The sequence below is a fragment of the Silurus meridionalis genome, chromosome 23, assembly GCF_014805685.1.
Source record: "Silurus meridionalis isolate SWU-2019-XX chromosome 23, ASM1480568v1, whole genome shotgun sequence".
In the NCBI taxonomy this organism is placed as follows: domain Eukaryota; kingdom Metazoa; phylum Chordata; class Actinopteri; order Siluriformes; family Siluridae; genus Silurus; species Silurus meridionalis.
In genome coordinates this window covers 14022892-14037559 of record NC_060906.1, presented here as the reverse complement: position 1 = coordinate 14037559, position 14668 = coordinate 14022892, and the positions used below count along the sequence as shown (strand labels likewise).

Genomic DNA, 14668 nt, shown 5'->3' with positions numbered 1-14668 from the left:
TTTAACTCATGATTAATAATAGTTGCTTTGAAGGCTGGGTGTTAGTGTCAAGTTCACTACATGGGAAAACTGGATCTGTTCATGACCTGCTCTGTCCTGCTCTGTTTCACAATGCCAACTGCCACTACAGAACAGCTTTTGAGACCATTGCTAGATCAACAATTTAACTGGTGTATGTGTGGGGTGAAGAATTGACTAGGAAATAATGAAATAGTAAGGAAGTAATCTTTGTGTAGGGAGCATTGTTCGGGCATGCAGCGGTTAACGGCTATGAGTTCACATACTGCCAAAAAAACATTCAATTGGTGGGCAGGTCTGAACAATAGTCAACATTAAATCGCAAATCAGTAGTTAGTCAGAACATAATGAAATGATAATTACTTATTATTCTTATTGTTCAATATTTATTATTATTGTGGTTTACCATAAGAACTGTAAGCTAATGTTAGAAGTCATTTCACATTTTTATTGTATCACTTTCAGAATTAAATCTACAGATAACAGAAACTTCTGATTTCAGTGATTTCAGATTATTTGTGTTAAAAAGAGAATAAATAACTTTATGTAATTCTACTCAGATTTCAGTATTATGCCAAAATATATATATATATATATATAAGATGCCAAAATCTGAACTATTAGCCCAAGTATGCAGTTTTATCTTTCAACCAGCAGAGGGCACCATTAACCCGCAGTTGCGAGTTAATGGAAACTAAAACCTCTTTAAAAAAAACTTTTTAAACAGATCTTTAAGAATATTATTATATTATATATAACACTTTGTTGTGACTTAAACAACACACTTGAACACACACTTCTTTGTCCATTTGTCATTAAACTTTCCGTTTCAATTGCCAGTACATTATTTACAAAAACATACTTTACTTAACCAGCAACGGTTTAAACCATTTCTTTTAGTTAAATCCACTACTACTCTTTTTTTAAGATCTAATAACTTTTATATTTCATGTATGTGGGCTTCGGTCATTATGTTAGTCATGTGGGCTGATTTAGGAGAAACCGACACTGACACACACACTTTCACTTTTTAACAGTATAACGTTACTGTTAGAGGGATTTAACTGTGGTCTAGATGAGAAATGGTATCAGAGAGAGACGTGTGTGCTGTGAATGGAATGCTGTGACTGTATTGGTTTCCTGTCTACGTCTCTAATCGGCGGGAAACAGACCACATTTCCCAAAAGTCCAAGCGTGCTGATAAACTCTATTTATCGTAGTGGATCATGGGTCCACACTGTACTTTTGTTGGTTGCACATCTACTGACTTGGAATAAGCCTGTATTGAACAGTTATCTAAATATATGATTTCTGAACTTACAATGTATGTGTGATTTGTTTTTCTTTGTCTGACTCATGCTAGAGGTTGCACGTGATCATTAGGGAGTAAGCAAAGATTTTGCAAAGACTTTGCAGGTGCCACAAAGATGTTAACCGCTGGTTTTGGCTCTGGCAGCATCTTCCCCTGATGTTTTACTACCAATGAGGAGTTGAGTTTCCACTTCTTTTTGCTCTTGAGCTTGTGATTAAAGCTTCTCTGAGCAACTGGATTCTGTCTAATGTCTATTTAAGTTTAAGGAAGACTCAGTTGAAGGTTTGATTCCATAAAAGCACATACATGCTTTCTATGGATGCATGTTAAAAAGAACATACACCCTTATTGAATTCTATATTTTTAAATATCCAAACAAAATAAAAATTGTTTTGTTCTTAGATGTACAGCAAGACGACATATTATTCTATTATTTATAGACATATTATTCTGTCATTATTTATATTTATTTGTACAAAAATCAAGCCAAAGTGGAGAAACCATCAGTAAAAAACTAAGTACACATTATAATTCAGTAGCTTGTAGAACCCCGTTTGGCCGCAATAACATGAAGTACAGTATTTGTGTTCTTTATTAGTTTCTCACAACGTCTTACTTACAACGCTGCTTCAGTTCATTGAGTTTTGCAGGCATTTGTTCATAGACATCTCTCTTAAGGTCCTGCCACCGAATTTCAGTTTGCCAAACATCTCCAATTTGTCTCATCTGTCCAAAAGACATTGTTCCAGAAGTTTTGTGGTTTGTTCAGATGCAACTCTGGAACACTTTTTAGAAAGAAGAGGCTTACTCTTGGCAACCCTTCCACACAAAACATACTTGTTCAATCTTTTTCTAGTCGTACTGTCATGAACTTGCAAATTTAACATGCTGAGTCTCCTGAGGCTGAGACTCCTGTGGAGTCCGAGATGTAACTCTTGTATTTGGGTTTGGGTTTTTTTTGTTTTTTTTTTTGCAATTTTTTTTTTTCTGCTGGGAAGTTTTGCAATTTTTATTTTCTGCTGGGAAGTTTTGCAATTTTTATTTTCTGCTGGGAAGTCCACTCTTGGGAAGATTGTCAATTGTCTTAAATGTTTTCCAATTGCGAATAACGTTCCTCACTGTAGAATGATGGATTTGAAATTGTTTGAAAATGGCCTTATAACCCTTTCAGATTGATGGGCAACAATCATTGCTGAATCCATACCTCCTGAGTGTTTTGTAAACACACACGCTCCAGACCATCACGCTCCAGACCAGCCAACTTCGAAAATGTTGGTTGGCTTTTATAGAGGTGGTCACACTTGCTGATGATTATTTAATCAAGGTCATTTATTTAGCAGCTACTTAGCCCAATAAAACCTGTGGAAGCATTTAAGTTGTACTCTTTATTCACACATGGTCTTTACAATTTTAGCTTTATTTTTGTACAATAAATAATGACCCAGTGTAATGTGTTAAGACCTGCTAAGGACTATTTGTTTTTCATTATGTCGTGATAGGTAAAACCATAGAATTTACAGTGAGTATACTTTTATTTTCACACGACTTTAAATTACCTCTAAGATTTGTGCACACTGGTCATGCTGGAACAGATTTGGGTCTGAAAGGAATTTTTTATGATACTGCATCTAAGGACATCCTATACATTTGTGCATAGGAAACAATCTAAAAAAAAAAAATATATATATATATATATATATATATATATATATATATATATATATATATATATATATATATATATATATATATATATATATATATTATAATATACCCTTTTTAAGACTGAAATGCCAGATATTTTTTATTTTTCCCAGAGGCCATTGGGGCTTGGTCTGTATCACCCCAGCAGGAAGCAGGGGTGGAATGCTTTTGGGCAGAGCGGAATGTTCCACAGTTCCAGAAAGTGCAGTTGGACGTCTATGAAGGAAAAACAAAGGAATGAGAAAGAAAGGGCAAGAGAAGGATTAAGGGAGGGCAAGAAAATAGAGAGGAGAGCGTTTCCTTTCACACATTCAGACAGCCACGGTTGTCCTCAATGTATCTGTAACCCAAAGTTACTCCAGATATCGGATGGAAAGATCTAGCCCGTACTTGTGTTATTAAAAGTCATTTTAAATTCATTCAAATCGTTTACAATGACTGCATCATCATGGTTAGTTTATATGTGTATCCTGAGTCTATTTCAGAAACACAAGCAGGGAATACAATGTTAAACCCACATTCTTTATGTTTAAAGAAATTAAAAACAAAATCATGTCTCCATCGTGGGCAGAGTTGAGCCCAAACTACAGGGGTGTGGTGTTTTGTGTTGTACAGTGTTGTATGAGTAAGGACATTTGGAACTGCATCTGAAAAAAATCATTCTGTCCTACAAAACTAAAAGGAAATACGTTTAATCGCATTTCATTTTGAGTAAAGACTTTTGCTGGTTTCTTGTTTAATTTTGCTTAGTGGACGAGAACAAATATTTGAATATTTAAAGTTTTTCATTGAAGAGTCTTTATAACTTCACTTATTCATGACAGCGCTAGATATCATCCAGCTTTAGTGATCACTGCTCTGTAAAGATGGAAGTTGAACTGATTTGGTATGAGGATGACATCAAAGAGCCTGGATTCCCCAAAAAGGATGAGTGTATTGCTCCAGGGGTTGTTTTGTTTTCACTCGTCATTTGGGTTGGAAATAGTCTGCTTTACACTGCAAGTTCTGATAAATTTGTCTCACACTGTCTGTTTGTGTGTTTCAGGATGGATCATACTTGGCTGAGTTTCTCATTGAGAAAGGCTATAAGGTAAAAAAAAAAATGGCCACCTGTTGCACACTTACTCACACACCCACTCATACGGTCATCTGTGGTCAGTGCAATTTCTCTAAATGTTTACAGAAATCTAACTAAAATGTCAATGGACAAAGAGGACACTGATTTGCTTAAAGGTTTCCTTTAGGTTTCCAAGGATCGGGTTAGAACTAAGTGTAATATATCATTCATTAACTGTATTAATAATGATGTCACTAGATGGTATGTGTGAATGTTTGTGTTTTTGTGTGTGTGTGTGCAGGTTCATGGGATCCTTCGCAGGTCCAGCTCCTTCAACACTGGCCGCATCGAGCACCTTTACCATAACCCACAGACACACACGGGAGGGAGTGAGTGATTCACGCAGACTTTTTAATGACATTACACTTCCTTTTTGGTTCAGTTGTATGCGTTTTACAATGAATGTGAATTTTCTATAATGATTTGAATAGACTATGTTTAAAAACCGGGGGGCCTCATTGATCAACCGTGCATTTGTACATACACATTTCTATGCACTTTATTAGAATAATCACATTTTGCTTTTCGATAAATCACGCTAGCTAGAGGTAGAAAGTTGTAATAGCAGATAAACTTCCAGCATGAACGAATTTGTTTGTCCAATTTTCCGTTAAATAACTTGAAGCAGGTGAAAGTAATTGGTTGTTAATTTGATTTCTTTAAAAAAAAATAGGATTGACATTGATCTTTGATTTAAATTAATGAAATAAATGAAAAGGGCATGGACAGAAATGATGGAATTCTTGAACTAATATTTTGTTACACAACCTTTCTGCATTCGAGCAATTTCTGCATTCAAGCAATTTCTGTAGCGCTCAATGAGACTACCTGTCTTCAGGTAGTGTAGCCCACTCTTTGAGTGAGGAGTAAATCATCAGATGCAGAGTGTAAATACCTATGTGGTAAATACAACTTTTGTGTGTGTATAGAAATGTTGTATGTGTTGTATACGCTTTGAAAAATGAGACCACTGGTCTATTACTGCTTATAACTGCTTTCTGAAGAGAAAGGTTCAGAAAATGTATTTATTATAAGTACCTGGAAAATGACCTAAATCTATAACAGCAGTAGTATTTGTGTTATTTTAGTGTTAATTATATCAAGTGCAATTTCTTTTTTATTTATGTTTACTGTTGGATAATATGTGATAATAACATTTTAATGGGTACTAACTGTAACTCATATCAGCAGGACCTGATGGTTCAGAAGGGAGTAAGTTTAATTATTATTCATCAAGTCTCCTTTTCTCAATCGAATACAATGCTATCTGTCTGGTTTTCATGATAATATTATTTTATTCGCTGTTTTTAAAACAAATTGGCTTCGTAACATACTGCTATTGATGTATGGCATGAAAACCAGACTTTGTGCTGATCTACCTTTCAGATTGGTAGCTGGGATTTTTTTTTTCCTGCCAGTATGCGAATTAGCTTACGGTGTCAAATGCAGTGAAGTGGATCTTTGTGCTGTTTTATATGGAAATGGCATGACTTCTGTCTTTTTTCCCCTTTATAGTGAATAAGCCTGTGCTGGGGGTGGGTGTGCACTTCTGGGCAAACAAAAATGCTCCTAAACATAAAGGGCAGTATATGAAGTTTTTAAAGGTCTTTACAACAAATTATTGGTCAGAAAATGAACAGAAACAAATTAATAAAGTAACTTAGTATGGGATTCCATTGAATTTGTTTAAATGTTTAACTCGTTGAGAAATAAGTGTCAGGGTTCTATTCATTTACATTTACATTTGCGGCATTTAGCAGACGCCCTTATCCAGAGCGATGTACAAAAGTGCTTTAAGTCTCTAGTAATGAATAAATCAAAAGGGTTATATAAATATAACCCTTGAATTCTACAATCTTGGAAAGTGCTAATTTAAGTATTTCAAGTATATTCAACGTTGATGGTTTCAAACAGTTAAGTATTTAGAAAAATCCTATGAGCCCAAACATGTGTTACATTTTTCATCAAACATGTGAATTGCTATTGTGATTTTACAGGAAACGCAAACAAGTAAAATCACTGCAGCAATAATAATACAGTAAATGGTGGCAACAGAGAATCTCAGCACTGCGTGTGTTTTTGACAATTTTCTGACCAATCATTTAATAAGGCCTTTTAACTCTTAATATTTTGTCATTTTGGGTTTGGACCATTTTTCCCCCAAGGAGTGTCTAAACCGTATATCTTTTAGGTAGAATATAAAAATTACCTGAAACTGTATTCTTATTTGCAGCAAAGGTTTGGAGGACCTTCTCTTTCCTTTTGTTAAATTAAGAAAATGTCCCCATTATAATGATAAATTCATACAGTCTTATAAATATTACAGTCAGATTAATATGAAGACATTTCATCTTTCAAAAAATGCTACATTTTCAAAATAGGTATTTTTCTTCATCTTCAGTAAGCCCTTTATTCTGGTCTGGGTTTTGGTGGATCTTGCACCACAGGGTGTGAGTAGTATCCATGCTCACAATCTTTTTACACCTAGGGGGTAGTTTACTGTAGCCAGTTCGCCTACTGTCATGATTTTGGACACTGGGAGGAAACCTAAGACCCCATAAGAAACTCTAGATAACAGGGAAGAACATGCAAAGCTCTACACAGACAATATCTCAGGTTGCAGACCCTGGAGCTGTGAGTAGGCCATACAGCAAAGATCACCAATTTCACCGTTGATTTGTTTCATTAATATCTATTAGTAAGATTTATTGTAACTCTTCATAAAACTGTCAACTTGCTTTTCTATCTGTGAATACAACCAGGATAGATTTGATAATGGACTTTCTTCCTGCTTTGAGCTACAGTTCTCTTTAAGATTTCTTTGATTTCATTCTTTTTCTGTTTTAATTGTAAAATATAACAGTTAATTTGAATCGAAAAACTGTTCTTTTATGATTAATTAGACAAGTGTATGTTTGTGTGTGCTGTAGATATGACGTTGCACTATGGAGACTTAACTGACAGTACTTGCCTGGTCAAAATTATCAATGAAGTCAAACCCACAGAAATCTACAACCTTGGAGCACAGAGTCATGTGAAGGTAAAAACCACATCCTTGCAAGCTTGCATTTTGATCCTAATTTATTCCATGTGCGTTTAAAAGCAATATACAGATGCTCTTTGTCTATGGACTGTTCTACACCTACATCAGCTATGACACACACCTTACATACATAAGCTATTTTGTAACGACTGTGATGTGTTTGGGTGTGGAAAATGAACCAGTGACCCAGTCCGGTAATGGTTGTAAGAATGGGTGTGTATGTGTTTGCGCAATTTTTTTCTTCACTCTTTTACCATATTTGCTTTTCATGAATTTGGGATGTAGTCAGAAGGCTAGTTTGAGTGGGTTGGTCAAGAGATGAATACTAGTGTGTGTGTGTGTGTGTGTGTGTGTGTGTGTGTGTGTGTGTGTGTGTGTTTTTTTTAAAAAACAAAAACAGTGAGCAACAGGAGCAAAATTGTGTCCTAGAGGAGGAAGAGATTTAGTGGTAGAGGACTGACAGGATGTGGTGAGTTATGACTGAAGCACTTATGTTTCCCAGTAAGCCACTTATTTATCAGTGACCTTAGATGAGTTGTCCTTAATAAGAAGGGTGACCTCAGCAGGAAATTAAAAAACAGGGCTTCATTGTAACTGCTTTAAGAATTTGTAGTCAGTGAAAATGAAAGTTCAAAAGAAGAACATTATAAAAAAAATAGGAACTGGGAGGTCGGGGCCACAGTGGCTTAGTGGCTAGTGTATTTGCCTCACACCTCCAGAAAGCTTATCCTATATGGGTAACAGAGAGTCTTGAACCTGTTCCAGGGTACGATTTGGTTATTCATAATTATGGTGTGATTTATTTCTCTTAAACTAGTTTAACTACGTGGTTAATGTTGTTACTTTTAAATATTGTGGCATGTCTGTAGTTCTTGTTAAAACTTGGGTTGTAAAAGCAAATAACATCAACAATTAATACACTTTCTGACTAATCAGATTAAATTAATTCAACAATGCTGTGAAGGTGATTTAAATAATGTCCCATCGTACTTTTGCATTATGATTTTTTTTTCGTGCTTTTTTTTTAGTATTATTGGTAAATTGGATGGTCTGTGGGATTAATCTTGTACATACTACAGGTTTTCCTGAGCTGAAATATTATTCCTGGAAAGTATTTCCCATTATGTTAACCCCAGAATGAAAGGATTAGTACATAAAAGAATCACATTCCAGTTTCCATAAAAAAAAATCACCAACACACTGAGCATTATTTAGTATGCATCTAAATAAAAATTCAACTAATAAACAAAATCTTTGGTGATGCAAACTACAGTGTCATTATACCCCCCCATTATACCCACCTATATAATTATAATCTGTCCTTGTTGCTGCGTTTGTTTTTGTCTCCTTACCTAACACAGTCCATCCAGAAAACCATGAAGTGGTATGTGTTTATAAATAGCAGACATCTTTAAATGTGTTTTTAATTAAATACATGCCAAGCAGTGAGGATACCACAGCCATTTTGCCCTACCACACCAACCATCACAGCAGCATACTGTATATACATTTATCTAAATTTCTCTTTCTCTGTGCTTCATGTAAAGCTGAATTCAGAGTAAAACTTGTAAAGCCTATTCATTGTTGCCATCATTAGTGTTTCATATTCAATTCAGAGTGGCTTAGGAAATTAAATCACCACTACACTACAATCAGAAAAGTCCCTACATTTTTAAAGGAAGTGTGAGTACGAAGTACAAACACGTATTCAAACAAGATATGGAAAGCTTTCGCCTTTAGTTGTTTTTTTTGGGCTTTATTTGGTTTTTGATCTTTTTTATCTGGTTATATTTAAGTGATGTAGCTGTCACAGTCATGCAGTGATCTTCAATATAGGTGCAGTGTTTACCTACAACAGGCTTTTAGCTATGCCCATATTGCGTATAACCACTTGATTGCGGTTGTTTACAATATTATTTCAATAAATAATAAATGTCGAAATAGTGATATTACTGACACCATATGGCCAAATGTTGTTGTTTTTTTTGCCCCACCAGGGAAAATACATCCCAAAGAAGTCACACTCACATTATATCGTCATCCCTCACTGCCAGCTTGTAACTTGCATTAATGTGTACATTCCTGTTAATGGTGATTCCGGTGAAATTAGTGCCCTATTTTTCATTTCATCTTCATCTAATAAGTTTTCATATTTCAAATCTAGAGAGTACAATTTTATGTGGTGAACACAGACATGAAGGGTGATACAAGCAACAAACCACCCCAGTGTGCTTGTAGTGAACGTAAGCAGTCGATAAAACGCCACTCAACTGTTACCTGTAATTTGGTTTAAGTGTAATCAAGCTAGAAACAGCATGACCATTATAACAAAAGTCAAGTTAAGTTAATTTCTATAGCCCTTTTCACAACAGACATTGTCTCAAAGCAACTTTACAGAATTTAAGAGTTAATGTAAACAATGTGTGTTTATCCCTGATGAGAAGTCATGGTGACTGTGGCAAGGAAAAATTCCCTTAGATATTATAAGGAAGAAACCTTGAGAGGAACCGGACTCAAAAGGGATCCTGATTTGAAACCCATCCTTATTTGGGTGACATCAACAGTGTGATTATAAAACACTAGCAAGTGAGAACTAACATGAGCACCAGAATGTAAGATTATGAGTAATGTCCTTTCTACAGTCTTTTACAGTCATTTGTGGTTATAGAACCAGGAGCTACTGAGCAACTAATAAAATAGCTCAACATTTGAGATCATCATAGATCCAACATCAGCTTCTCCATGCCAGAGCCTTTAAACACTCAAGGAGGTCCAGTGTCCAAACTCTACATGAGGTGGAATCCAAATGGCACCGGTCCATCTCTAGATGGTTTGGGATGTTTGCAAGGTCGGCATCTACTTCTTTAAAGGTCCACAATCTTCATAAAGTGGGACACAACTGGAGCTAGAGCAACCTCAGGATCCCTCAGGATGGGTAGAGAAAGAGAAGCAGTGGAGAGAAATTAGTGTAGGTGCTGTTCATGATATTAGTTGATAATGTGCATTTGATCAGATGTACTGGAGCACAAGGTTATGAGAAAAGGGAAAATTCCAGCCTGATCATTAATTATAATTAAATAATATATTATAAATCATTATTAAATAATACTCTCTACTGAGTATTTTTCTCAATCATGTGGCTACTTGAGAAAAATACTCAGTAGAGAGAAAGAGAGGAAAGAGAGAGAGAGAGAGAGAGAGAGAGAGAGAACTGTACAGTGCTATAGATGATTCACTACATTACACTTCTAAGTAATAGTAATAATAAAAGTGTTTGTGGTATCGGTTTGTACTTTATTCAGTCAATATAATTAGGGCTGTCAATAATTTTTACAAAAGTATCCGATAACGTAGTCCTTAACCATCATTCCTTCATGTAAGACCTTGAATAAATTCAACTGGACATACTCAAACTATATTTACTACGCTCTGGTTCATTTTTGTTTTATAGTGGTGGTGACAGCATGGCATCTGCCGGTAGCGGCTTAACGGCCCAACAGCTGAGTTGTGTTCAAAGATGAATAATTAATCTCCCAGTGCCTGTAACATCTGTATATGAATAAGGTGAGCAGTGTGCAACAGCAGATGCACAGTATCTAAAGCATGAACCCACTGGAAAGCCGTCACAGTCCAGAGTAACTGAATAGGGCTAAAAGGAAGTGACTTGAATAATTCAGGCGAGGTAGAACTGTTTTGGTGTGGTGAAATAACGATATTGATTCATGTTGTGGATGAATAAGTGCTTTTAAAAGTCCTACCTTGTGTGCAACCTGTTGTATGATAATAGTGACAGAGTGGGAGTTCTGTCATGTTTGTGTTGCTCTGTCTTTTTAGTGATGTTGTTCAGGACAGAGTTTATGGAAAACTTGCTGGGCAAGCCTACCCTTTACTTAAAAAAGAGGTTAGAGTGGAGAATAAGAATCAGAATAACCCCATTTACACAGATACTTACACAGTGATTTACCTCGATATTGTAATTTAACTGGAGTATGTTCTGAATCCCACCACCTGCAACACAGAATGGCTGATGGTACAAAGTTGTTACTTGTCGGATTGATCTGGAGTGTAGAAGAATGAGGTATAAGGAAACAACGAAGAAACCAAGCAATTTTAGAAAATTGGTTGAGGCACAAGAAGAATTTGATGAACTAAAGAAGATAAGACAAGAAATATAATGAAAAACGGCACCAGGGGTTAACCCCAACAGCAATTAATGTTAACCTCTTTCTCTCACTCTCTCTGACACACACACACACACACACACACACACACACACACATTTGCACAAACATAAACACATAGAGTTTTTTTTTTTTTCCTATTGCTCTTATACATTTATGGAATGTGTCAGACTCTCTTATCCAGAACAAATAGCATTTATCTCATTAATACAACTGAGCCGTTAAGGGTTAAGAACCTTGCTCAAGGGCCCAGCAGTGGCAGCTTGGTGGTGCTGGGATTTGACCTTCTGATCAGCTCAGTGGTCTTAGCTGCCACCTCCCTAATAACTCAAATAAATGCAATCCTATTGTATCCTACTTTCTATCTGTGTGTGATTTACAGCAGGCACATTTCTTGTCTGTATAAAAAGTAACTAACAAAAATTAACTGTTGGTTTGAATTATTCTGTCAGTTTAGCACTGCTTTAACCTCCCAGTGCTGGCAAGTGACCATGGTATAAGCAGGATAATCCATTGCTAATAGTGTATTACATGGTTTTAATGCACTATTCACCTCTGTGTCATGCATTTAAATCATGTAACACAATCCTTGCCTTGAATGATCTCTTACTTATTTAATACAGCACAATAGAATTCTTTATTTCACATATCCCAGCATGTTCAGAAGCTGGGGTCTATGCACCAGGGTCAGCCTTGATACTGTACTGCTGGAGCAGAGAGGGTTAAAGAGCCCAACAGAACCCCCAAACTTTTAATCAGTAACCTGTACTATATAGATGTCAGACCCAACTAATACCACATCTCATAACCGTAGTGCTCGGCAGGGACGTTATGTCAATGTTTAGAAACATATTGTGCTACATCAAAAACATTATCAGGAAATTATAAATAATTGTGTCTGCTTAGGGAATTTATGTACCTATAAATAGGAATGTGCTGCTTAGAAATTTGAGATCTACCAGAATCCCCAGACAATGGTAACGCCAACCTCTAAGCCAAGCTAAACTCATTTGCACTTTACTAATTACTTCAACATTTTTTCAAACTGTCATGCAAAGGGTGCTGATGCAACAGACTGGATGTAGAAGAAAAAAAAACATAATGAAGACCTTGTTTTGTCTCAAGCCTTCATTACCCTGCCTGGTTTTGCCAGCTGAAATTACTAAACCTTTCACATTTAACCCTGATGTATACTTGTGCTTATTTTGTTTCCCTATACTGGTGTAAAATGTGAACCATAGCATACTAACTTAGCACTGCCCAATTATGTCATCTCTGTATGAAAGTATGAATGTATGAATTAGAAAGTGCACCCTATATAGAACATGGAGTTTATTGATTCAAGTGGATTTGTATGGGGTCTGCTTCACAAAAAAGACATGAAGAGCAAAAAAAAAAAGGCCAGCACTTGACCCAATGTGGCTTGAAATGCACACAGCATGTCAGACTCGTGTGTGTGTGTGAGTGTGTGTGTGTCAGCCTTAAGTATAATCAATTAGAGATAATGAAGAACAAATTTTATAGCTCTGTTCATGTTTCCCAGGTTTTAAAGCAGCCATGGAAAGCACACACAGCCCACACAAATAATTGTTTTGTAAGAATTCCTTGTTACTAATGCGTGGTATTGCATTATCAGCTGCGGTTTTTTTGTTTGTTTGTTTTTAAGATTATTTTTATTGTCCAGGAGCCACTGCAGCTAATTCTCATGATATATTGACAGAGTACTTCGGATTTGCTTTAATCGCTCTAATTAATCAGATCAGGTATGATATTAAATGTAGGATGTTTAGGAAGTTAGGAACTTTTACAAGGACACGAGTGTGTAGGTGAGCAGAATATCTTGCTGATAGCAGTAATACCTTATTCCCACTTGTACTTTTTGTGCTTGACTACAGTGTGTATTCTGACTACAGGAGTGAATTACAGTGTCCCTGTGTCCCATAGGTGGCACCAAAGTGTCACTCTGTGTGTGTGTGTGTGTGTGTGTGTGTGTGTGTGTGTGTGTGTGTGTGTGTGTGTGTGTGTGTGTGTGTGAAGAAAGAAAAGTAATAGTAAATAGGCTTAATTGTCCCTACTACAAAAGTAAACCTTTTCCCTCTTTCATATGCTCAGTATATTTTTTTCCTCCATGTTTTTTTTAGACTTAGAATGTGGTTCGAGCCTACAGTCGATACGTACAAAGTTGCCGTGGCTGTGCTAAATCCCAGGATAAAGTGTACTGCGGTGTATCATCGTGGTAGGCATAGACTCAGCAGTGTGTGCACAAATCCCTCCTTGCACTGAGTGCCGACTATTCGTTTGGCTCAGATGGATATTCCTTTCCCCCTAATAGCATTTGAAGATCTGTTTGCACCGGGATTAGAAGCGTAAGTGTTAGTAGACTGACTGAAGCAGCTCTAGCGGTTCATGTCATTTTTTTTGTGAAGTGATATACTGAGTGACTGAACGAGTGATTGTGATGTAATATGGATATTTCCTTCAATAATGTCCAACTATACATTATTTCTATTACATTTCGACTACACAGAGGTAATTGTGGGGAATAACTGTTAGCATTGTAACATAGATCAGCTTTATTATTTTTTTTTTCAGGACAAGCGTGTAGCTGGGCGGCTGTAAAAATCTTGTACCATTCATTTTTATTAATGATGAATATAAATAAAAAAATACCATCGAAACCAGAGTTCATTAATATTATGATGCATGTGTCACATATCAGGATTTTGCCGGTTATTTAAATGACTTAAGAAAGTACTGGTAATCTGGTGGTTATGACCAACCTGTACAACTACACACCAGCTTATTAGGAGTGATTCATTTTATAATTAAAGACCGAATTACACATATAGACACTTATTGCATTAACTTGTGTGTGCATGTGAATCAGTGTTACCTTGGCTGATGTCAGCACTAACAAATGAGGCCTTATTCTTAAGAATGACATCACATCACCACAACCAGATTAAAAACACGATTTATTGTGGACCTCCAAAAAAAAAAAAAAAAAAAACCCACACATGCTGATTTATTTTGTCATGAAGGACATGAATCACATTGGCCAGTTCATGTTCCATGGGGGCCTGACACAATTTCAGTGATTTATTCCCAGTTATAGTGCTCTCTCTTTTATCACACTAAATTCACGTTAAATGTGCCATCATCCTGACATCCACGAACGTTTGCTGGGACTTTTTCCACTGAAGCTTGTTCCTGCATGCATCCCCCTGGCCGAGGAATGCCTCCCCCAGCTGCAAATAATGCAACCATATGCTCCATATGTCCTGACACTTCTA

General features: G+C 36.2%; 1 protein-coding gene across 3 annotated transcripts in view; it reads left to right on the top strand.

Moving 5' to 3' along the window:
• The window catches only part of gmds (GDP-mannose 4,6-dehydratase), a 72071-nt gene that overhangs the window by 3915 nt on the left and 53488 nt on the right, over positions 1 to 14668 (top strand). The window contains exons 2-5 of one of the 3 annotated variants that reach the window (XM_046835673.1): positions 4080 to 4124; positions 4393 to 4480; positions 5343 to 5363; positions 7082 to 7191. In XM_046835673.1, the coding sequence (XP_046691629.1) occupies positions 4080 to 4124; positions 4393 to 4480; positions 5343 to 5363; positions 7082 to 7191 (264 nt within the window). Of the gene's footprint in view, positions 1 to 4079; positions 4125 to 4392; positions 4481 to 5339; positions 5364 to 7081; positions 7192 to 14668 lie in introns of all 3 variants that reach the window. The other 2 variants (XM_046835672.1, XM_046835674.1) reach the window with 2 other exon arrangements.